The 25555-nt window shown below is 37.8% G+C and overlaps 1 protein-coding gene across 1 annotated transcript in view; it reads left to right on the forward strand.

Moving 5' to 3' along the window:
- Nucleotides 1-25555, forward strand: part of CACNA1C (calcium voltage-gated channel subunit alpha1 C) — a 488233-nt gene that overhangs the window by 72680 nt on the left and 389998 nt on the right. Inside the window, 2 exon segments of the mRNA XM_040562696.1 lie at nucleotides 7851-8172; nucleotides 11586-11691. Coding sequence (XP_040418630.1) covers nucleotides 7851-8172; nucleotides 11586-11691 — 428 coding nt within the window.

Raw genomic sequence — 25555 nt, forward strand, 5'->3', positions numbered from 1 at the left:
GGGCGGGAATGGGCTAAAGTTGCGCCAGGGGAGGTTTAGGTTGGATATTAGGAAGAACTTCTTTACCGAAAGGGTTGTTAGGCATTGGAATGGGCTGCCCAGGGAAGTGGTTGAGTCACCATCCCTGGAGGTCTTCAAAAGACGTTTAGATGTAGGGCTTGGTGATATGGTTTAGTGGAGGACTTGTTAGTGTTAGGTCAGAGGTTGGACTAGGTGATCTTGGAGGTTTCTTCCAGCCTAGGTGATTCTGTGATTCTGTGACTGACAGACAATAACTATTATTTCAGGTCATTGTTCTGCTGAATAAATTACTGATTTTTATAGCAATACTATAGTGAATTTCATACTTGTTCATTCATTAATCATTAGGCATAGATTGCCTCTTTTAAATGTAAATAGAAGTCGTAATTGAAAACAAAATACATTGTTTTGTACTCCTGGAAAAAATACTATGGTTGTACTGGAGTATGAAAGATCATATTCTTTAATTAACACTATTCCTATTGCTGTGTTTTCTCCATCCTTTTCTTATCAGAAGATGGCAAATTGTATCATACAGGGAAATGATACTGGAAAAGCCTTGCAAGCGCCTGATCAGTTTTACTAGGCATATATTTATCTTATAAGGCTGAGCTTGGCTCTCAAAATACTTCCATTCAAATCTGTCAGATTTTGCTCAAATCTGTCCAACCTCTTTCAGAGTGGTGGGTATTGTCCAGATAGCACAACTGCCTACATAAAGGCCTGCTGGTTACAGTGGTGGCAAAGAATACTGTGCTCTGGGCTCTCCTGGGCCTCACCTGAGTTAATTATTTCCTACCGCAAACAAGCTGTATAGCAGAAGGAACAGTTGGGTCGTTGTGCACACACATCTGCATTAGAGTAATCTTGGAGGTCACAGTGTTTGGAGGGGAAATCATAGAAATCTCTATTCCAGTGCCCAGATCTTTTGCATGTCTAAGAGAGTGCATATCGAGGAAAGATCTTATCAGGATGGCAGAGGGTTTCCAGTAAACTCTAGTGAAACAAGATATGTTCACATGGAAAGAATGTATATAGGGTGAATTTAGAGGGAAGAGTTGTCCTAAGATTAATTTGATGTTGATAGGGAATTATTATTGCTTATTCCCAACCTAGGAATCCATTGTGCTGGATGTTTTACCAATGTAGAATAAACGTCTGTCCCTTTCTTAGAAAATTCATAATCTAAATAAAGTTGGCAAAGCTATAAAAATTTACCATGCAGAATCCCCAGTTAATTTCCAAGTGTAAATATTTAACCTAGAAGCATTCATTACTTGACGTGAAAGGAGCTTGTGCACTTGCTCTCTTCATTGAGATGGACTTGTTTTTTCACACTGCTGGTAGCTCACAGCATCTTTTTTACATTAATGGTGTGCAGCAAAAAGAAAGCTCAGTTTGGAGGGGGGAGATAAAGGAAAACAAAGATCTAGTTGCAAATGAAGTATGGTTCTTGAATAAGATCTTTTGTTTAGATTTTAAAAAATGTTTAGTCTCAAATACAGTGAATGAACTGTCTTAAATCATGTATCCTTTGTGTGTGTTCTGAAACTCCAAAACAATTTACAGCAAAAATTCTTTAACTCTCTTATCTGGGCTAACTACTACACACAGAATTTTAGTCTGACGTGATGTTTAAAAGTGTACGTGTATATTAAAATGTCTGTTGTAGCAAAAACCACAGTTAAGGTTGCAATTCAGCTTTCGCTGTATCTGCTATGGCTACTTGCAAATTACTTCCAAAAGATTTTTTTTTTTTTTTCTGGAAAAAAAAGTCACTTTCATAGTTAACTGTCAGAATTAATGTCTTTCTTTTCTTAGCCACTGGGAAAAAAAAAAAGGCAAAATATACAAATCATCTTTTTGGGGGGTTGAATTGTGTGTGTGTGTGTGTGTGTAGCCTTGCATCAATGAGGAAAGTCAACAGACAATTTAATGATTTAATTTTCTGAAAAAGACTGTTTTCTCAATAAAAATAAGTTGGCTTATTTCACTTCAGGATTTTAAATTTTGTGCATGGCTAGTTATTGTGCTGAGATGCTGAAAGAATTTTAGAAAAATATGTTTGTAGAGTGAGGTCTTAAAACCAAAGAAATGAAGTTCCAGGGTTCTCCCTCTCTCTGAGGGTTGAGCACACGTATAAATCTTACAGTGTGCTGACAGAGCTGTGATTACCTAAAGGTTTGAGTCAAGCAGGATATGTTCAGAAGGTGGTGGTGGTTCTCTTTTTGATAGATAATTAATGGGGGGGAAAAATACAGAAAATTTCTGTGCAAAGGCCCTTCGTCAGTCAAATTTGTGCAAGTCTAACAGGAGAAATGACTACTCACTACAAATCTTGACTCACGTATGTGATGCCAGAGGAATGGCTGGCCTGGTTTAAAAGACCTAGAGTGTGGGAGGTACTACCAGCAATCCAGGAGATCAATACATAGATGATATTGTCACTATTGTTAGGAAGTGTTTTCCTAATGTATATCCTAATTTTTTTCTTATTGCAAAAGGCATTGCTTCTTAAGCAAGAAAACTCACTGTGAGTATAGTGATAGATTATTCCCCTTCTGTTTTTTGAAACAACATATGTATGTTTTTAAAAATATTTTTATACATATGTGTTTCATATATAATATTTAACTTACCATGTCCTCTTCTCCATCAGTCCAAGTTCTGGCATTCTCATTTCTGTCGCTTTGCCTTAGAGTTCATATTTTGGTTGATCTTTGGTTGATCTCATTGCTCTCTTCTAGACAGCCTGAACTGAGTCACATCCTTCCTGAAGTGTAGAACCTGAAGCTGCCCACCAAATTTCAGCTGATGCCCTGACAATGCTGAGTACAGGAAGAGAAGGATCACTTGTGTTGCATAGATTGTATACCTGCTTATATGTACTACACTGAGATGTTTGCATTTTGTGGCGAGAAAGCAGTATGACAGTATCAACTCCTGTTCTTTTTGGCATCCAATATAACCCCCAAGGCCTTTCTGAAAGTAATTTGGGTAGATGATTCATTCCGCTTAAATGCACTATGTTTTCCCCTGCTGAACTCTATGCTATTTTTAAGACTCTCCAATTCATGAAGCTTATTTTGAATTCAAATTCTGTCCTTCTGTGTATTTGCTGTACCTCCGAGCTTCACAGTTACATACACATTTAATAACACTATTCACTATTTCATCATCCAGATCATTAATGAAGACATTGAACAGGATTAAATCCAGGGCAGGCATTTGGGTATCTCCATATGACATCCTCCAAATTAGACTATGTACCATTGGTAACTGCTCTCAGGCACCCACTGTATGGTCATTGTACTTGTACTGTAGCATTTCTTTTTTTCTTACTCATATGTTCCTAGCATCCTTGTCAAATTGTTATACAAGAGCTTATGAAATTATTAATAAAGTCAGGAGACGTGGCAACTGCTGCTTCTGTCATGCCTGTGAATTCTGTTACACTATTGTGGAAGGAGTTAGTTTCCTTTTATGCAATGTGAAAATTAATGTGTATTCATGACAGATGCATGTCTGCTGCTGTTTTTTTTTTTCCCTTGTCCTCCAGGCACTTGCTAACACTTTCTACTTATTCTGTATTATTATTTATTTCTGGATACTGAAGCTCAACTGAATATAAATTTGTGCCCCTTCCCCACTTTTTTTTTTCAAATGGGATTGACGTTTGCCCTTTCTCAGATCTCTCCTGTACTCTGAGATGAAAACTGCAGCTAACAGCTTTGAGATTATTTCAGAAATCGTAAATATTTTAGGATGCCGTACCTAATGTACAGGCTTTCAGCTAGTATCGTACTTATTTAAGCACTTTCTGAACTTATTCTTTCCCTTTACAGGTGGAAATTATACCTGTTTTATTTTGAAAATTAATTGTGCTAGTCACCAGCTCTTCAGCAGTCTTTTTTCTGTAGTGAAAATTGATGCAAAAAGGACATATAACACTTAAGCCTTATTGACATCATCTCTTGAATGCTCTCTGTCTCCATTGGTTAATGGATCAATGTTTTACACATTCTTTGTATTATTAACAGATGATAACATATGATAGTTTTGTTTTTCGTGTTCCTCGTTAGGCACCTCTTACCTCAGTCTCGTAAACATTTCCCCTGTGTGCTTGAGTTCGCCTTACATGATCTTTGTAGTGCTACCAGTTTCTTACTTTGTGTATGATTGTTCTTGGTGTTCAGCTGAGGTATTGATTTAATAAATTTTGTCTTTTACTGTACTCATTTTCCCTCTGCTTTGGGGAAAAATACAATTGTGCAACATCATTGTTTCAAGGTTTGCATTTTTAGGATTCTGCTGTTTCTAGCGATGGAGGGACAGGGGAAAAACAGCAAAGCCCCACACTGGCACTGCTCTATTTTCTTTTGAAGAATTAATCTAAGCACAAGTTTCTCTATAATAAATGTGTGGCTAAATAGATAAATTCAACAAATTTACAAGTTGCGATTCCATCACGCCGTTAACTTTACCACTTCTCATACAGAATGGTCACTGCTTAGATTTTTTTTTTCTTTAAATGCTGCTGTTAATTAATAGGTGGCATAACAGATGTACATTATTAGAATGCAAATGGCACTTAAAGGCTTTAATGGTCATCACTATTCAACATTTTGATTATTTAGTTGTAGGCTTAGTGTCAGGCATTTTGTAGAACATGGTTCATTTCTTGTTGTATAGCAACCTTATCTGATGCTTTTCTGACTTAATTCTGATTTTGAAAGCTGTATTTCTGTTACTTTGACATTTGAAATGGTTCTAAGTCTTTGCAGAAATTCAAGTCTATACCAAAGACCTTGGAATCTAGTTTGTTCATTTATATGGACTTTTCTGTTTAATTAATATTCAAACATTTAAATTCATGATCCATAACAGAAGTACTTGAGAGAGAAAAGTTTTGTGCACCAGCTGGACACAGTCAATGGCACAAATTCTTGCTAAAGATTGATAGGGATTAGCAGGGAGGTGATGTTGCATATCCCAGTTCTTAGTGAGTTATTCCCTTTGAGTGGGGGCTGAATCTCCACTTCCCATTTCTGGTCAACTTCCAGCTTCATAACAGCATAAATAAATGTGATTAAAGTGATTTAGGTATACTGAAACTTTATTTGTTGTGGAGAAATAGAATGAAGTATTTTAACTGCTACATTGCAAAATGAAATAGCAGTTCCAGTAAGTGCAGCTCTCAAGTTACAGCTGCACTACAGTTTTGTGGTGTTTTCTCCCTGCAAGTTTGGCTATGCCGTCCTTGAAAATAGTTTGCTCAGTTCTTCAATGTACTTTCTGTGGAGCTGTGTGAGCTTCACTCTTTTTAATTTAATCCATTTCTCTAAACTGCCTGTAGATCAAGTCATTTGTCACTGCTGTTAGTTATCTAGTAGATAGTCTGTAGCCTCTGAGCTTCATAAAACAGACAGATCTTTATCAGTAATCAATATTTATAATATTTGTTTATATAAATCTGTCATTACTGGCTCATCTTTTGAAGTTAATTTGAGATAAAGCACTTTATTATGGGACTAGTGATTGTGGTAGAAGCAAAAGTAACGGAACCACCAGAAGCTGTATCCTTAACTTTGCTGGCACATCAAAGTCAAAACGCATAGACCCGTATCCTCGTGTGAAACGTAACTAATAAGCAATAGTAATGGAGAAGCTTAACATGTTCCCAAATTGCAAAAACCTCTTCATTAAGATGCAGCAGCTGTTTATTTTCAGGACCACATGGTCTAGTCAGCATGATAGTCAGCACAGTGACTATGGATCAGCAAGCTTACTTTTACTGGAAAATACACACATCTTTCTTATCTGCTCTAATGGGTTAGTATTAAAGAAGAGCTGGAGTTGGGAGAATAATTAGAGTAATTTTCCATTTATTTCTTCCCAGCCTGCCTCAGGCTAGGAAGGTCAAATGGATGCTAAAGAGGAAAACTGCATCTGGAACTAGTCTGGAAAAAAAAATATGTATCCTAGTAGCAGTGCTCTGTACAATTTGCTTAGTCTTAGAAAACTAACTAAGTTTGTCTGCCAGTTGATTGCCTGCTTCATCTAGGAAATCTGCTTAGTCTATGTGATTCTTAAAGCTATTTTTCTTCAGTTTCAAAATCTGAGAAATTTTGAATTAACTATTTCCCATTTCTTGCTTCTTTCAGCTTTCTCTTTCACATATCAGTCGTATTATTCACTAGCTTCCTTTGGCTGGTTTGCAGCTAGGAGGCTTTTCAGTGACAGAGACAAGCTCTCGATTTTCTCGCTATGCAGTGAAACTTCGACAGCCTGCAAATCTCAAGGCAGTGCGTGACATAAAATAACGTCTGACTCTATCATGTCCTTCCTTGCAATTCAGTGAGATGAACTTCAAGATCTTGCATGCTTTCTGGGGAGGGAAATCTCTTGTAGCACTGTGGTTGTCAATCTAATTATATTTATCTTACCTGCTTTAATTTATTTGTAATGCAGTCACTGCTGTGATTTCTTGGCATTGCACATCCGGCTATAAAATATTCATCTTGGGTAGTTATTTTATTTCAAAACCTTGAAATGTTGTGCTTGTTCCCCTGGTTTTGATCACCTTTCATCCAAGAGTTTAAGGAAAGCAGATAGTCATGTATTCTTCTGTTTGCTTTATCCACTGGTCTATAGGAGCCCATCTGATCTATCTGATAGCACCGTATTTCTACATTAATCTAAAGTCAAACACAGTCAATAGTAGACTTTGAATTGCTTTGAAATAAAAGGTGATCTGTCTCCTTCCCTGGCTTTCATCCTGTCCATGCACACTTTTCTGAAGTGTAGTCTCTTCTGATCAGAGGCAAGGGAAACATTCTCATTGAAGAGGCACAGGTGGCTTAATAACTGTCTTTACTGAAACAATGGAATGATTGCAGTAGCTTGAGAAGGTGCTTTTAATTTATTGCACTGTTAAGACCTTAGACGTATCATACACATCAGCTGACATATATATTCTGTTATTAAGATTGTGAGAAAGCATATGATTGTTCAGTTTCAGCCAAAAGAGGTGCAATACATGGGGCTGCCAGGTCACAGCGTAAGAATGACAAGAGTCAATACATGCTTTTTAAGTGAGTGTTACTCTATTGATTTTTCAGTAGTTCAGCTGTCTTAAAATCAGTTTTCAGGATAAGGAATTAGTTCCAACATATGTTGGTTGGTCTAAGCTATATGTACAGCATCCTTTTAGGACATAGAAGCTGTGAACCCTGCCTTTATGTTCCAGTTACTGCTTCAGTGTTCCTTCTAGTCAGGCTTATACGTATGCACTGTTTGCAGAGACAATTTCATTGTTGAAATTTCACTTTATCTTAAAGTAATATTGAAAACGTAACTTTTTTCATGATAGATTTGAGAGTATCATTTGGCTTCTTTGCCACATACCAAATAGCATAGCATTCAATGCCTGTGTGATAGTGATGAGAACTAGCCTCACTTTTTGAGCTTTCAAACAATCTAGCTTGCCGAAAGTATGGTTAAAAAATGAAAAGAGAGACAATTTCTTTTCTGTTGAAGCTCTGGAGTGTGTATTGATTGGAGGCACTTGAACAGCAGTGCCCATTGGGTCTTGTTGGGAAACTCTTGCTAGATGAATGACTGCACAGTAGTGGCTCTTTAAAATGGGGAGCTTGAATTGGAGGAGCAAGCTCCTAGTAAGCAGATAACCTACACTTACCCTTAACCTCAGAGTTTGATTTTACTTATACTTATGATTTAAAAAATAAAACAAACAAAAAAGCACGGTTTTCTTTTCTGCTGTTTAAAAAAAAAAATCATCACAATTTTTTTCTCCTCTCCTTTCACAGGTTCCAACTATGGGAGTCCCCGTCCAGCTCATGCCAACATGAATGCCAATGCAGCTGCAGGGCTTGCCCCAGAGCATATCCCTACTCCAGGGGCAGCTCTGTCCTGGCAAGCTGCAATTGATGCTGCCAGGCAAGCCAAATTGATGGGTAGTGCTGGCAATGCAACAATATCCACAGCTAGCTCCACGCAGAGAAAACGGCAGCAGTACGGGAAACAGAAAAAACAGGGTACCACCACAGCTACACGTCCTCCCCGGGCACTGCTGTGTTTAACACTGAAAAATCCCATCCGGAGGGCATGCATCAGCATCGTCGAATGGAAATATCCTTTTTGATGATCATATTTGGAAAAACAGCAACTTGTTAGTGTATGTCAGGTGCTATTCATAAGTATGAGGAAATCAATACATTAAGTGGAAAGGCACCACTGGGAACGTAAAGTACATGAGTAGTATCTGATATTTTAACTGAGATATTTTATGCTGGGGAAAAAATGTTTCGGACTGAAACTGTAACCATACCCATGTGTAAGAAACTGCCAGAAGCTTAAATGATAATGGTTAGGGGCTGAATTCTACTCTTTTAAGAACATGTGCCTGAACCTTAAATCAGTGGGAGATATGTGAGGTATCTGAAGCCAGTTAAACTACGAAGTAGGGAAGTAGAAAGTAGTGAAAAAGAAAAATAGCTAAAGTAATCCTGCCACATGCTCAAATGCAGTATGAGGCCAGATCTAGTAGGCTGAACAAGAGACAGACTGTCACAGATGATGGATGATAACCACTGACACGGAAATGCAGAAGGCAAGGGTCAGTGCTGCTTTCCTGGAAAGTCAATGAGAGTTTGGCTGTTGGCTTCATCATGTGGAAGGAGCAAAGTCTTTTTAGTCAGCCAAGGCTGATCAACAAAAGCTGGAATTTGTGAATTTTGTGCGAAATACAAACAGAAATAAAAATATACCTCTCCTGCCTCCCCAAAGAGAAACCAAGACTGACCCTGAACAGTAATCATCAGTAAATCACAAGCTAATAGGATTCTTCAGTAAATGGAGAAGCAAAAGTATTGTTAGGGGTAGATAAGCACTTCAGGGAAAGGCCGTACAGAACTCAGCAGTAGTTAATATGTTAAAAAATATATAAATACTAATTAAAAAAAAGTCATTTAAGACAATGTGATAATATTATTCCTTTGGGGATCTGGTGGGACATTATAAAGATGTAAGCAGAATATGATCATATTAGGTCTCACTGACATGGATATCTTTTTTCAGAAGAACTTGTTAAAAATACTCTTGTCAATTGTTAGATATCCTTAAAGTTCCTGCCTGCCTATTCCTTTCTTCTGATGCTAATTTTTAATCCCCTTGATTAAGGTTGCTACTGTTCATTCCTTTTGGCATAGCTCTCATAATTTAAGCATAAGATGATGGATGATGACTAACAGGATGAAGCTGAATATTGGTTTACTTGCCAGCACCCCAGTGACCATGTCTTTAGAGAAAGAGCAGAGTGACATTTGATAAATGAATAAGATCAGCAATGAACGATGGGAATGATGTGTTGTAAAACAGGATACAGCACTGCTGAGATCAAGAGGAGGGCCAAACAATGTGATTAAAGCAATCCAAAGATGCTGACGCTTGCATTTTTTTGTTTGTTTGGTTTTAGGTGAGTTGGTGGAAATATTTTTTCATCAGAACCTCTCATTGGACGTACAGTGTTTATAAACACGAAGCACTTCAATGACGAATAAAAATATCAAAGGGCTGTGATAAGATTTAATTTTATTCTGCACACAGACTTTTCCTAATTGCTGAAAATTACTGAGAAAAACTTAGCTTAATTTTCTGAACCTCTGAAATCTAAGCACAGTAGATATTAAATATCAAATGGCACTTCTATGGTGTTTCATACCCAAACGTTATAGTGTTAAGAGCCTTAAAGTACAACTGCATGTAAGAAAAAGTGAAATGAAGTGAATACACAGGTAAATCTTTGCAAAATATGTTGTTATTCTGCTGGATTTGCAGTGCACTTACAGTTTTTATATCACTGTATTTTTACAATGTATAAAGAGACTAGAAGTGAAAAATAAACACAAATGCATAAACAGTAATAAGCTTATGGATAATATTCCTGTTAGGAGGAAAAAAAAAATGTAGGCAAAAAGGCAATTAAGAGAAAGAAAGCCTATGGACATTGAGGTCTTTATGCAGTAAGTACAATGGATCGAACCTGAGGTATATGAGAAATCCCATTGATTTCACCTCTAATGTATCTACCCTGATCTGCAGATCTCTGAGGTTGCCCAGAATTTCCCAAGACTGTCTGTGTAGTTGTCACATTATCCTTTTGTTTGTTCTGGCTTTTTATTTGACTACAGGCCATAATTGCCACAATGACATCTGAATTAATCTCCTTCTAGAAAGGATCCTACCTGTTGTCTTCCTCCATGTTATTGTATATCTCATAGTATTCATAGGCTTAAGCAGGATAATTCAGTAGGTTTTGGAAGCCTTTGGCTCTTCCACAAGTGAAATATAGAATGTATCTGAGCAGGTCAGGTGCCTGGGGTTTGTTTGTGTCTTGCAGTTCAGGCTGCTGGACGTCCTGATCTCCAGTTCATTCTTGCTAAAGCCTGCTGAGAATGGTAGTCTGCTGACCAGAAGCATGCATACTCTGTTGACATTTGGCAATGCTGCAAAACCAATCCTGTGGTAGATAAACTCATGCTCAAACACACTCTGTGTCATGGAGTGCACTACCTGGCTTTCTCCTTGTCCTCTCCTGCTTTTCATTCCCCTCCAGAGTACTGGTGAGGTATCCCAGAGCTAGCCTACAGGATATTCTTGCAGGCAAGTAAATATAGACAGACTGTAAATTTGGTCTTTAGTCTGACTGGAGATACTTCACAGCTACTAAGGTTAAGAAGTCCACAAAAAAAAAAAAAAAAAAAAGGAAATACAGTGCCAGCAAACTGAATTCAGTACAAAAGTCCTTTGATTTTCTTTGATTTTTCCACAGACAGTGGGACAGCAGAGGTTGTGCAGGGTTGGTTTGTTGCACATCCCAAATATTGTTGTTGATTTTTTTTTTTTTCCTCTACTGAAGGAGGTTGATGACAGGATGCAAACATAAGAAAAAGAAGTACTACCTCAAATAATTTAAGAAAAAAAAAGTATATGTGGCTATGAACAGTATAAGCACACTTTGGATAAAACCCTTTTTATCCCCTTAAATTTTATTATTTAAATGTCTTCTAGCAGAATGTGTACATGTATTTTTGGGCCCTTGCATTTAACTTTGAGGTACGAGAGAATTTGAAAAAAGTATAAGCTTCTATTAAAAATTACTTCAAGGTTTGAAAATGCAGATGGAAAAGACATGGAGAAACTAATTGTAAGAGGACAGATGATGGTCCTTCTAGAACAGGCTTCTGTTATTAAAAATAGTACAGCCACACTTGAAGGAAAATAGGGAAAATGCTATCTAAATAAATAAAAGAAGAAAAAACTTTTAAGAAATCTGTGTTTACTCTGGCACGCGACTGGCCTACACTGCTTTTGACATATTAGGAAGATTCTTGGCTGGGAGCAACTAAAAGCACTTAAAAAGGCATATGTTTCTTTTCAGAATATAAGGGGCTTGGAATGTTTTCTTTAAACAGAATTCTTATAAGTCTTTTATTTTTTTTGTGTGCACATTTCAGAACAATTTCCTTAACTCCGTTCCTCAGACCATTTGAAATAATTATTTTACTGACTATTTTTGCCAATTGTGTGGCCTTAGCTATCTATATCCCCTTTCCAGAAGATGATTCCAATGCCACCAATTCCAATCTGGTAAGTCCTTGATGGTGTCTAATCTCATTACTTTGAAAGTCCTTTTTAGAAGTCACCAGAGAGACTGTTGAAGTTACAGAATGTAAATATATCCACCAAAGATGATAACCTAATAAAGTAAAAATTGGTTTTGAGTGCTAAGTCTCCTCTATTCATGTGAGCACCTGTTTCAGTTGAGCTGGCTTTAGAAGAGATTGTTCCAAAAACTGCGCGGGTGCTGTGCGTGATGTTTTGGCTAGCGAATTCCTGCATGCTGCAAAAGTGCTTGGTAAGTTTAAACTGCAGGTGTTTGTGGAAGAAATCCTTTAATCATGGATTATATGGTGTTTTTTGTTTTATAAAGTGCTTTTGTGAAATAGATACCGTCCTCCTGTCAGGTGATGCATGGGAGCACAGCCTGATGACTAATTTCTGGGAAGTGTGTTAATGCTTGCATTTCACAGAGACACGTCTTGTTGAATGTTATCCCTCTTGTTGGGATAATATAGTTTTTCCTGTGTCACCACAGATGCTAATGCTGGTACTTTAGGATAGAGCATAGTATATTTACCACAGATAAAGGGGAGAGAGTGTTTGCTTTTGGCGTAGTATGAAGTCATAGCAAATAATTCTGTTCAGTAAGGGCACAATGCAAAACAGTTCTGGAATGCTATTCATTGAATTAGCAGAAGACATTTTTCTTCCCCCCAAACATGTGAACAAATCTGCTACTTGCGCAGTTGGATTGTAATGAAAACTCACTCCCAGAGTTTAAGAGTTGGCATGCTATTTCCTGATTTAAAATGTACCTAGGCATTAGAATTTTTAGAGCAACAGAGGAGGGAGTAAGAGCCATACTTCCAATGTAGGGATAGTTGGGGTGGCTGACAGACATTATAATTGAAATGATCTATGCTGTTCTCTGTAAGAAAATAATCTTATTATATATCTCTTGAAGTTGCATAAAAGAAATTGCAAACTTCAGGACTTCTTTGGAACTTTTTTTCATCTTAGTGTAGTGCTTTTCCACTGTAACTCTGTAGAACTTTAAAAACAGTAGCAGGAGGAGATAAGCAATTGTTAACTTTTAAAATATTAGATAATATTTACATTTAATTTCACACCCATACTATCTTTTTATAAAGGGAATTTGTGGTTTGTTGTTTCTTTTTTGCTGCCATCTCTTTGCTAGTTTGACATAGTGTTTAACAATGATGAACCATAGTGTGTATGTTTAGAACACCTCAGCATGGAATCTCTCAGAAATTAGTATATTTTAATAAAAACACAGTTTCAATTGATCCTCTGGCTATACGAAGATAATATGTTGATTATTGCACATTCTATCTTACAAGGTTGAAAGAGAAAAATGAAGCAGAGTTGAAGTTTAGGGGAGCTCTAATTTGTCTTGAGTTTAGTTGGGTGTGGGTATTTCCTAATCTCAGTTACTGCTAACTAGTACTAGGTTGGAAGTATGTTCAAATAACTTCATAACTGAATGAGGTATACTGAAACTTCTCTATTACTAGAAAATATATGCAATTTGTGAGCTGAGTTGCTACTCTGAATCTGTTTTCCAAGGCATCTTTTGCATCTTTTATGTCATTTAGTCAATCCATCAAAACATCCATGTTAGTTGTGAGTTAGATTTAAAAACAAACAAAACCAAAACAGCTAAATGTTTACAATCTCAGGAGACTTTAGAAGTATAATGGCTTTGAGGATGAGGCGGCATGGTTATCTTAGATATCTATCTAGCTGTTTCATAGAAGTAAGGGGATAAGAAAGTGAAATGGGGACTCTGTTCAACTGCATTTTGTTCTTTGGATCTCAATGAAAAACTGATTAAAAATGGCAAATGGGGTACTTAATATCAACTGGCCTAGGAGAGGTTTGCACTAGTGGAATTAAGACTCTGTTCTACGTTATAGATCAAACCCTAGAGATCTGACTGCCCACTAGCCTTTGGTCCTGTGATTTGAAAAAGGTGCAGGTGACAGGATGTAACATGGTTTGTCCAGGACATTGAATTATGCTTCATGTTCCACTGGAGTCAATTCAGCATTATCTCCTGTTAGTCCCAGCCTTTATTTTATTTTATTTTATTTTATTTCATTTTATTTTATTTTATTTTTTCCGCAGGGTGTTATATGTATTGGCAGGTATATCCTGCTGTCAGGAAGTAAAGTTTTTGAGTATATCATTCACTGCATTACCAAACTGTTCACAGGATTGCATAGTGATCAGTGAGTAAAGTACTGAGCAATAGGGACAGAAAGCGGAGGCAACTGGATGTGATAAAGTTTTTCTTTTTCTTAAAAACAAAAAAAAAGTCTTGCAATGAGATGAAAGAATAGATGAAACTCAGAGTGAAAGGAAAGCTATTCTAGATGGCAAGAACTGCAGAAGAGTGAGGCCTTACTCTCAAGTAGCCAAACTACACATGGAACAGACTAGAAGGAAGCTGGGGTTGGTGATAACTTCTTCTAAATGTTGGTGCTTTTACAAAAGTTGCAAGACTATTTTTTCTACCTGTGAGCATGTATTTTGCAATCAGATGTATTTTGGTATTTTGTAGCCATGAAGTCTAGAGCTCCAAAGGCTTTAATCTGAAACAGAAATGGAGTGTGTCTGCAACGCATGCATTTGAGTTAATAGCATGCACATGTGTGTCTTGTGCAGAAACAGGAGTTTGACAGAACATATAGCTGCCCAGAAGAAACTTTCACTTGTGTAAGAACTTGTTTCACTTCCATTTTACAATTTAATTCTTAAGCAGTAAAGCTACCACAGAAATTCCCACATCCCTGGTTTCCTGAGCCATCCCTAACTTTCTGAGACACAGAGGAACCATCTATGGAAAACATATGATGGATAGTAACTGTTTTTACAAGATCTGAAAGTGACAGAACAACACTTTCTCAATAATCCGTCACTTTTCCCTTTGAGTCCAAAAGTTCCTCTTCTAAGTGTTCATCATAACTTTTCAAACAATGTTTTCTTTCAGGTCTGAGGTTAAAAAAAAAAAAAGTCATTTTGAATAAGCTCCTTGAGTAAAGGGTAGTGAGAGAAGAGAGATTCTGAACTGAGTGGTTTGTTTTCTTTCTGTAGAAGGAGAAAAATGATAAATAAATAATGTTTTGATGAATAACTATGATCTTTGTCAGTTTCATAGATGTTATCAGCCATTGGTCCAATGGGGCATACTTATTGTCGTATGTCTTCCATAGGAGTCTTGAAGAGATATATACTTCATTCATGTGTACGAAAAACCGATAATATAGGTTCATATCTCCATTTTCATAAACCTTGTCTTTAGGTGCAAGACCTATTTGTTACTATGCCACAGTAACTTACATAAGCATTGGAACTAAATATAGAAGTTTCCAATAAGTAATCCCTTGTCTTTTGTGTTAGTGAGGAATTGTGATTAACTGTAATGCATTAGAAGTTTAGGCCAAAAAACCACACACATACTGACTGTTCTTTTGCAATCTGACTTTCCATAATAATTCCTATAAATTATCGAGCCGCTTATATCAAGTTTAGGGGTGGTAGCTTAGACTCTCATTTTCAAGATGCACATATGTATACTAAAACCCAGATTTTGTATTTTTGTGCTTACTGGAGTTATTTCTGCCACTTGCTTTAAGAAATATGTTAGAATGATATCATGTAGTAATAACAAAAGCTTGAAATTGGATCTGGCAGTTTTTGGTCTTACTTCTACAATGTGTTGTCTGGAAAACTATTAAACCTGCAGAAATGGAGGGAAGTTGTATTAGGTGCAATGTTGTTTTAGTATTAATGAACTCTGCTGAGGTTTTGCTTAAATTTGCAAGTAGAAAAGCTCATGCATGACCCTGTGCAAATAACAATTTTGTATTCTCTTGATGCAGTCAGAAAAATTGGAGCTAGTAGGAAGGGAATTGAAGCTAGCCTGCATGAGAGGCTGTGACAGATATGGAGGCTTTCTGCTTGTTATCCCTGCAATTATGCATTAGAACAGAGATAATGTACATTTAGGAATAAAACTATAGACTGCCTGAGGTAGGAAGCTGAGAGGAAAATGCCTCTGTCACTTTACTGGCAATCGCAAATGGCACAAGCCTGGTCAATGTCACAGCATGGCGATAACATAACGAGGTTAAAACCAAGGTTTACAGCACGTTCCATGGAAGGCAATTCAGTCAGTTGTTTATACATTGGATAAATAACAGGAGAAAATTCCTTGTGTGGTTTTGATAGCTCTACTTTCCCTTATACTTATTACAGGAAGGAAATCCTGTTGTACAATATTTAAATTTAAAAAAAAAAATCTTCTGCATTTTTATGTCAGTTTATAATTGGATGTTACCTTCAGACTAATTTGTTAAACTTGCAATAGGACCTTGTGAAAGGGAAGATGGGATTTGTGCTTGTTTGTCAGTGCTTGTGCCAGGAGGTGTTTGTGTGAATACCTGCGTGTGGAAGGGGACTTGCCTTTCAGGGGGCTGTGGCTGCTTTATTAACTGGTGACTATGGTAGTATCCAGTTGAGTGGGCGATTCCTGTACAAAAAGAAAAAAAAAAATTTAAATCTTTTTGCATTTGAAACAGACCGGCACAGTAGAAGGGCATGTGGCTAGATAGCTATTGTATTTATAGTTAATATAACAAACATAACGGCGTAACAAACTTCATAATTTTCTGTATTGATGAGTTCTGAAGTCAGCATATCGAGCAGTTTGCTTGTAACCATTTCTCTTGTGCAAAGCCAGAAAGTGTTAGACAGGAAAATGGGGGTGAGGGGTCAAGAAAAGAAGGGATGTTTTATCTGCATAAAGATAAGGAAAAATACTACTCAAAAGCTTTTGGTTCTCTTCTGTCATTGCTATCATCTTCCTGTGTGACAGTTCCCAACCAGTGAGTGATAGTAATATATAGTATAGTAATAGTATAGTATTGTATAGTAATAAAAAGTATAGTACTGTACAGTAATGAGATACATTCACATTAGAGGTGAGGTGCAGGATGGGGTAGACTGGATACCAAGCTAATAAGCTCTGATAGGTTTATTAGCTTGGGCCCCATGCCAGTGTTACTACAGCTGGAGGATGCTATGTAATTTGAAAAGTGAGAAGTAAGCAACAGAAGCTGGAAGGGAGGACTTGAGGAGTGTGGAAAGGGACTGGAGTGAGGAGAAGATAAGAGATCATTCAAAAAATCATTGAGGACTTGCTCTCGAAAGATTGAGAATTGCTGTTGTGTATGATGCTAAGGAAGCTGAAGACAATGGAATTTGTGTTCAACATTGCGAAGAGTCCTCAGAATTCCTGTCTTTGGTAGGGGGAGGTCATCTCAACTCAGCATCCCTAACAGTAATGAAGCACAGGGGTGGAAGAATAAGCACTGAATGTTGAGAGGAAGACATTCAAGCCCATCTGCTGGTTCTGGTATTAGCAAACTGTATGGCCTTGGATAAATTGTGGTCTCAGTTTTCCCATCTGTAAAGTGAGTCGGTTACAGCTTCCACTGTGAATGTAATTAGTCAGTGTCTTACATCATCCAGACTGTTATGGGGAATGTTGTAGAAAGACTGTCAAGACAAGAAAAAAATCTGTAGCGATCTGTTCTGAGCCCATGGACTCTAATCAAAAAGGATGGGTGAAAGGTAGGACAGCCTTCATTTCTTTTGTACTGGGTGCAGCAAATCTTAATTTCTATGAAGTGTGTAGGACTACGTCATCACAATTTCATCTTGTGTGATGAATTATTTGAGGGGACCTCTTCTGAATGTTTGAATCTACAGCCTTTCTATCATTCCTGACATAGTGGTGTAATTTCCTAGGCTTTGAGAGGAAGAATCTAGTAAAGCAGAGATTAACACCTCTATGTGTTATTAGCAGGGCTAAAAATGTTGGATTCCCTGGGAAGACCTCTGCCACTTGAGTGGTAACTGGCAGTAGTAAGAGGTTGTTCTGTGTGGACCAGGTGAAAAAATAATTGGGAAAGCTTTCACAGGATTCAGAGATGTTTGCACACAGCAGAGGAATGCCTGGTTCTATTCCAGGGTCTGGAAGGGACTGAAGGACTTCTGCATCTTTGTAAAAGGGGCTCTTTCCAGTGCTTTTTTCCAAAAATGCTTCCTTCTGAACTTCTCCACATCTCAGTCAAATCCCAGTCTTCTGCTTCTCTTTATACTAGTGGTCCCACTGTCCTCATCCACCCTGTACTTTTGTTTTTGTTTATCAGCTCTTGATCTGCTCTGAGATCTCGCTCATCTTTGTGTCTGTTTTGTTTTTGTTTTGGGGGATGAAGTTGTCCTTTTTAAGATTCATTACCTGTGCTTTGCCAAGTTAGTTTCTTCATTCCAGTCAAACTTCCATTAGACCTTTCCCTTTTCCTATGTGCTTTTAAGTATGGTCTCCCCTCCACAGTAGTTCCATATGTTGCCCATCTTCCCATTTGATCTCAGTACCGTCCTCATCTTTGGACCCCTGACCATTTCTCTAATTAACACTGGTCTGATATTCCGTTCAGCTCTTAGGCCTCATTTCTGTAACCAAACAATCCCAGTGCTCCATCCAGCTTCCTCTTTCTCCTTTTCCAATTCCATTGTCAGCACATTGTTCTCCCAGTCTGAATCTGCCCCTGATTTGGTCTTAGCCCTTCTGCTTTTGAACTCAGCTGTGTCCTTCCCAATGATGTCTGGATGCCAGCAGCAGAAATACTCAGAGAGTGGGCCCAACTCAAAGGTTGGTTGCTTTATTCCACCTTGGTTCAGACCAGTGTAGAACAGTTATTACATGAGTCCTTGTACGCCTTTGTAGCCCTTGTTCGGCTCTGTGGGTGTGACGCATGCATGCTGCTCCGCAGAAGCTGTAAGATGCCAGATTAGTATTTGTAATGACAATTTAAGTGTTAAGTTTTAGCAAGTCTCTGTGAAGCCTGTGCAGATGGAGTTAAGAGCCCATCTGGCTAACCTTAAGTGGGTTGGCAAGGCAAAAGATGCAGCACTGACACAAAGGCCATTAATTTGCCAGTTCTTATGATGTTATTGCAAATTGTATGGTCACTAAAGAAAATAGGTGATGAGGTTTTTTTTTTGACTGGGTTAGAACAATGGATATTGTTAAACTGTTTTGGCTGAAATAGTGCACAGATATTCAGCCTGAAGCAGAAACGAGCCTACAAAACTGTTGTATTAACTCTTGAGAATATCACAATTAAAAGCAGCTGAAAACAGTATCTTAATAATGGAAAGAGTTGGTTAGCCTTAACAGAAGTAATGCTAGAGATTCACCTCCATTAGCATCTTCCCTATTAAAGTGTAACAGTGCCTCACTGAATCAGTAAGATACTGAGAAGTGTCATAATAGGCTTTCAGAATTAAATAATGAATTATATATAATGCTGTAACAATTCAAGTACATTTACATTATGCAGCATATAAAGTAGTATGGAGAGGAGGTTTAAGAGGTGCAGACCAAGGCAAAAAGTGGGTTTCAGATAGGCATGTATTTATCTTTCAAATCCCCTGAGACAAAATTTGACTATTCAAAAAGGGTTGTTCTAGTTTAGAGGAGCTGCAGAGGAAGGACCTTTGTACAGACAGCTGCAAGACTGTTAGAAGAAACAGACTCCTATTCGCTTACAGTGGGACTATGGAAGAGAAGTTGTGGAAGAACATTTCTGTTACACAAACTGGTCCAAGTCCGTTGAAATATTCACTTGAAACAGGCTGTATGTTTTTATGTAAGATATTTTGAAATGTTAACTATGTTTTGGTTCTGATTGATGGCAAGTTTATTGGTTTAGTCCAAACAGTGATTTATCCTATTTCTCTAGACAGCCCTGATTACCAATTTTCCTTTCTTTGTGTAAGTTTTCTAAATCTGACTTATCAAGTGCATGTTCAAATTTTTTTCTTTTCCAGGTGGTAATTATTCCTGTTTATCAAACCTCAAGTTCACTGTGGGATGCCTTTTTTGTTATGCTGTTCAGGAAAGATAGGAAAAATATGGAAGCAGGCCAAATAAGAGATTTTAAGTGCTGTTGTTTTCACTGTTTCACTGTTTAATTCCTGTTCCTGCAAAAGTAACAGAGTCTTTTAAAAACAGTGGAAATTTCCAAAATGGCAGGTACTACTTGTATTGTCTTTTTGGTACAAGTATCATCATCCCTCTGCAAGTCTGTGGGATGTTAGACTTTTGTTTCTGAGTTCATCAGAATCCTATCAATGATATTAGGAAATAAGTAACTCTGCCTAGAAATTCAATAGTTTTAGATTCCTTCATGTATAGTTAGTATTATACTATGGTTTGGAGTACCTCCCATTGACCTCACCGGAGTCTGCTTGACTAAGTGACCCACATCTATCCACTGATTTATTTTATGCTATTGACAAACAATTGTTGGAACCTCAGGCTTTGCTGACATGTGCAAAATCATTGACTGTAAAGGTGATACTCCCTGTACTTGTGCAAACTAGAACCCCACCCTCCCCCCCAACAATTTTGCATAATTCCCTTGGAAATAAAAGAATGGGTGTGCTGCTTGCCAAGAGGGCAGAATTGCCAGAAGGGAAGAAAATGTTTTGTATGTCCATCAAAGTTTTGATTGTCTCTTCCTCTTAGGGACAATTCGTTCTTTTTCTCTGTCTTCTACTTCCTAAAATCTGAGGGTTCTTGTGCCATTGCAGCTCTTCAGTTCTGCTGGCTGAATGGCAGCTTGTAGTCCAAAGCAAGCTAAGACCATCCTTGAATTTCACTATTGATAAATGCTGGACAATTCTGGAAATGAGTCTGTTTGCATCCAATGGAACAAACGTTATTTTCTGCTCAGTATTCTAACCACGAAAAGCTCATGCTTATCAATGATACTTTTCTATTAAGAATATAATGTTGGACATTCTCCAGTTAGGGGAAGATGTCCAGTAAGCAGTGGGAAATGTTCATTAACATCTCTTCAGTATGTTGCATTTCTGGCAGATGCTGGAAAGCTGGCACAGCATGTTCTCCTTACGACATCCTTAGTAAGTTGTGTTGCACCTAAACCTAGGCAAGGGAGCTAGACCAGCTGTATTTGCTTAGCTAAACCACTTGATTTATACCTGAGAACTTATATACATGAATGGCATAAATTGATGTCTTGATCCTCACAGTGGGCTTATGCATGCAGATCTTGGTCTCTAATGCAGAATCCCGTGATCCGAGGCACATACTTGTTACAGGTAAAACTGTTAGCCTCCTCTTGTTGCTGATAGTACTTACAACAGTCGCTTTTCAGTCTCTGTAACAGTGGTGTCAACACCTTTAGCCACATGAACTAAATTTGGTGATGGCAGGAGCAGATGCTCAAGTCCCATGGTATATGCTTTCCAAAAGTGGCATGTATGTGGTTCCCCAGCTAGCTGTGTTGGCAGCTGTGCAACTGTTTTTCAGGCTGTCCTGTTACATTGATGGAGAGGTTGGGGTTTTAGAATTCTTCCTTTTATGCTGGCTTGCTATTGTCTTCTGCTTGTAAAATGTATTTGTCGGTAGCTTATATTAGAAACTGACACAATCGTGTTTTGCATACGATTATCCTCATCTGGTATGTTGAAATGTTTTTCTAGTTAGTAACAGAGTAAGCCAATTTATTACTATTTCTCCTTGATCTGAAGCTTGATGAATGCTTTTCACATGGACATTTAAAAATATTTTGTTTCTAATACATACGCTCACACAGAAGCGGAACTTGCATGTTATTTTATTATTATTTTTTATTCATTGACAGCCACTTATAGTAGTGTTATCCTTGTGTGGCCTTGTTGTTTGTCAGAGTAACTTTAAAACAAAAACTCCTGTTTAAATGAGATTACTCAGCTGAACATGCGGCCACAAAAAATTTTTAAAGATCTGGTTTCATAATTGTTTCACAATCTAAACTTGTATTTAAAAACAAACAAACAGAAAGGTTCTCCTCGTTATGGTCTTCAAGACAATGTCTGAATCTGAACAAAAGACACATCAATGCCCTTCAGGAGTGGTTGACTGAGATGAAAGACTGTAACATAAAATAGCTTCGAAGAGAATGAACAGTTCCTATTCACCTTCTTTAGCTGTTAACACTGGATCATAACAATGACAAACTAAGATCTCAAGCACACAATTTTTACCACTGTATTGACAGATCTTGGGGCATTTAACTATTAAGGATTGTTTTCCTGTAGAATAAGAAATTCAGCTGCCTCCGTTCTTAAAAGTCCCTGCTGTCCTTGCAACAAAAGGAAGGAAAGAAAGGATTTCCAGCTTCCCACTTCTATCAAATGCCTCAGGTGTCTCCTGAGTCCTAGAAGCTAAATAAGCATCTGTTTATGCAAATACTGAATAATCATCTGCAACTGTACTAACTGAACAGTACTGTATTTTCACTTGGTGTTTACTGTAAAACCAAGCACGCAAAGTAGGGAGAACAGTAGGTAATAGTTGGCATGTCCATCCCACCCAGGACAGCCGGTATACACTTGATGTTGCATTGACTTCTACCATCAAAAAATGGATACATCTCCTTTAAAGCAAACAACTTGTATCCTAATTTTTATAAATCATTAACCATAATTTGTTTTTCACTTATCCAACCCAAAATCAAAATTTAGCTGTGAATCAAGTCACCGATGTCTTTTATAGCTCTAATCTTATTTAATATTTTCACTGCATTCTACTTCTCATTTGACAATTATATAACTTTTATCAGTCTCAAGAGTGTGATGGCTTCATCCTGGCATAAATACGTTGTTGTTTATAGCAGTCTGAACTTCAGCATTACCTTTTGTTTACTACAAGTAAGTGTGTAATATATTTTAAAACACTCTTTAAAACTACATTGCAGTTTCAGAATTATTTTTAATCTGGGATATAAATATTAACATCCAATCTATTTTGTCTCCATTTTCCATTTTTCCTATGATAAAAACCAGCACTGCAGCTACTTTATGTTCAGTCTGAAGCATCAGGCTGTTGTATGAAAATATTTGACAGCCTACAGGGGAAAAAAGAAAAAGCAGATGAAGTTGAGTGTTTTAGCCTTTCAGAGGCTATGAAATATGAGAATGTGTTTGAGTCATTCAGATGAACTTTACATACTTAAATCTCATGGAGTGAATGAAAAAGAGGGGAAAAATTGCTGAAAAGTATTTGTAACTCTCAGAAGGTCTAGTTCTGCAAAGTTCTGAGTGTGTAGACAGTAGTCACCTTACAGAAGGTATGGCTACATGAGGGACATAAGGTTTAAAGGTTTTAAGAACAGGAGCCAATCTAGGGAAAATGTAATGCAGTGTCTGAGAGAAGTAAGTGTTGATGCTACTATGGAAATATTTCTGATAAATATCTCCTTAAATAAATTCAGTCATGGCTGACAGATCCTTTTGGAAGTGTTTACTTTTGCTTTCATATTGTGTATTGAAAAAGGTTACCACAGAGAGATCCTCCTTTCAAAGGAACAGAGATCACAGTTTGTATTCAAGCTGCTGCTCATGTGCTTCTCTGCTCTATTCATCTCAGTTACTTGAGTCATTTTCCATGGTAGGCAAGTGACATTGTTGGGTTCTGGTATGAATTTATAGGAGTGTGTTTAAAACAGTCAGTGTTTTTTATGGTTAATTCCCTCCCTCTGCTATCCAGGCCTGAACTGACATGGCTCCTAGCCTGTGTGCCTGCTGATGCTGTTCAATAGAATACAAAGAAAGGTTTCATTGGATGATAAAGTGTGTAAGTTGTTATAGCTTTCCTTTTCTTAAAAGAATAACAATTGCCAAAGAAGGACTTCTGAATCACTGGCTCTTCAGTATGTTTTGGCTTTTTGTCAAAGCCTCTGTTGAACAAATACATTGAAATATAAGAGCTTGGTTCTGCCCTTGACAGGAGTGCTGCATCCCACTTCTGAGATCTTCCTGGGGACCAGAGTTGTGGATGTTTCTGGGTGGTGTTGATAGCAACTCACATCACTGAGAGGCTGCATAATTGTCAGAGGTATGCCTTGTCCCTGTCATTCCACATCTATAACAAAAGCACGCACTTGTACTGACACAGGCGTTCTGGGTAGCAGGCACCCGTCTGGAGGCTTCTCCCTTGTCTCTGTGTGCAGACAGAGCAGCAGCTGCGTGTGTAGGAGGGGTGCCTCTTCGACTTCCTTGCACCTTCCCTTCTGTCTTGCTGGGATGGGTAGCAGGTCCCTCTGACAGCCTGTGCAGGAGACAAGGCTGTTCAGCTTTTGAAATAGTGGCAGAGCAGGTAAGGCTTTTCGCTGTTGTCCCATGGGTGACAGTTCTAAGCTTTGATTAGGAGTGTGTTGAAAATTGCCTGTAATCGATGCATATACGTAAGTGTATATAGTCAGTGAGAGCAGAGGGCTGAATGCGGAAAGCTACAATGATAACCACATTGCACTCTGTGTGCCCCTGGCTACAGAAGCTGATGTGCCTTTACCATTCCAGCCCAGAAGGGAAACTGGCCTCAGCAGAGCCTTTGGCCTTTTGGAAGAATGAAAATCCATAGGGAGCTTAACACAATGCCTCTTTCCATGATCAGCTTAAAATAAATTGGCCTATGACCTCCTGAAAGTCTGTCTGACCCTATGGGAGTAGGTAGAGACCAAATGAACTAAACAATTGCAGGACCCAGAGGTGAGCACAAGCTCAAATTTGGAGCCAAACTCCATAGATCATAGAATCATTTAGGTTGGAAAAGACATCTAAGATCATCTAGTCCAGCCTTGATCAGGCTATATTGTAAAGTGATCAGGCTATGTTGTAAAGGTGATCGTCTAATCTTGATTTCCACTGATTTTATAATCTCATGTAATGATTCCCCTATCAAGAAAAGGAAAAATGTATAGCATATTTGTAAATATAACCTCAGCTCTAATTTTAAGCTGTTTAGGAATAATGTAACCTGGAGGAAAAAAAAAAAAAAAGATAGTGGATCCTTTTAATCCCTCCATACATTGTCCTACTACTACTACAAATTTGCATCAAGAATGAAAACGTTTGCTAGCTCCATGTAAATTCTGACAGATTACGCTTGAGTCATAGTTTAATTGTCTTTGTGATAAGGACCATAACCTTTCGGTAGTTTCACTATTTTTTTCCTTATAATTCTTTTTTTTTTTTTTTTGGGGGGGGGGTTGGTTGTTGATTTTTGGTGGCATTGTTATTCTTACCTGAAAAACAAATAAACAAAACAAAACCAGGGAAGAATACTGAGGAATACTGATGAGTATTCTATCCATATTTGAAGGAAGGACATTAGATCAAATTTTCAGTGATGCTTTCACTAACATGGCATAGAAAGTTGATAATACTTTTCTGGTTCAGTGTTTTTTCTTGGACATCCTGGAATCTTATCAACCATCTTATCCAAAAGCTTTGCCCAGATGCTTGTGGTCAGCTGACCTTGCACATGATCTGGAAGCCACCCTGAAGACCTGCTGCTCTCATATGTAATGAGAGTTTGATAAGTTTGGCCTGCGTTCTTTGGTTCCAGACATATGCCTTTGCTTCTGACTATATTGAAACATATATTGTTCAATTGTTCTGAGTTCTGATAAATACTTTTAAGCTTGCATTGCTTTAGCAAAACCAGAAGCATTCAAATTGAGCTCTGTTGGTGAGTCTCATTTGAACGGCTTGCAAACAGTTTGTTGTGTTTCTTCTGCTGTTTGGATACTTCTGTCATGTCTCTGCATCTTCTCTCTGCATTACCTGCTGGAGCCCCACATAGTATAGAAATAATTATGTAGTTATTCTGTTCTGTTATCAGCAAACGCATTTTAATTGGACTAGAGAGAGATAGACTGATTGTGGCATTAAATCTGTTGTACTTACTTGTCATATTAAAAATTGTTATTTTAGATCCCCTGGTCTA

Source organism: Cygnus olor, chromosome 1, assembly GCF_009769625.2.
Source record: "Cygnus olor isolate bCygOlo1 chromosome 1, bCygOlo1.pri.v2, whole genome shotgun sequence".
In the NCBI taxonomy this organism is placed as follows: Eukaryota; Metazoa; Chordata; class Aves; order Anseriformes; family Anatidae; genus Cygnus; species Cygnus olor.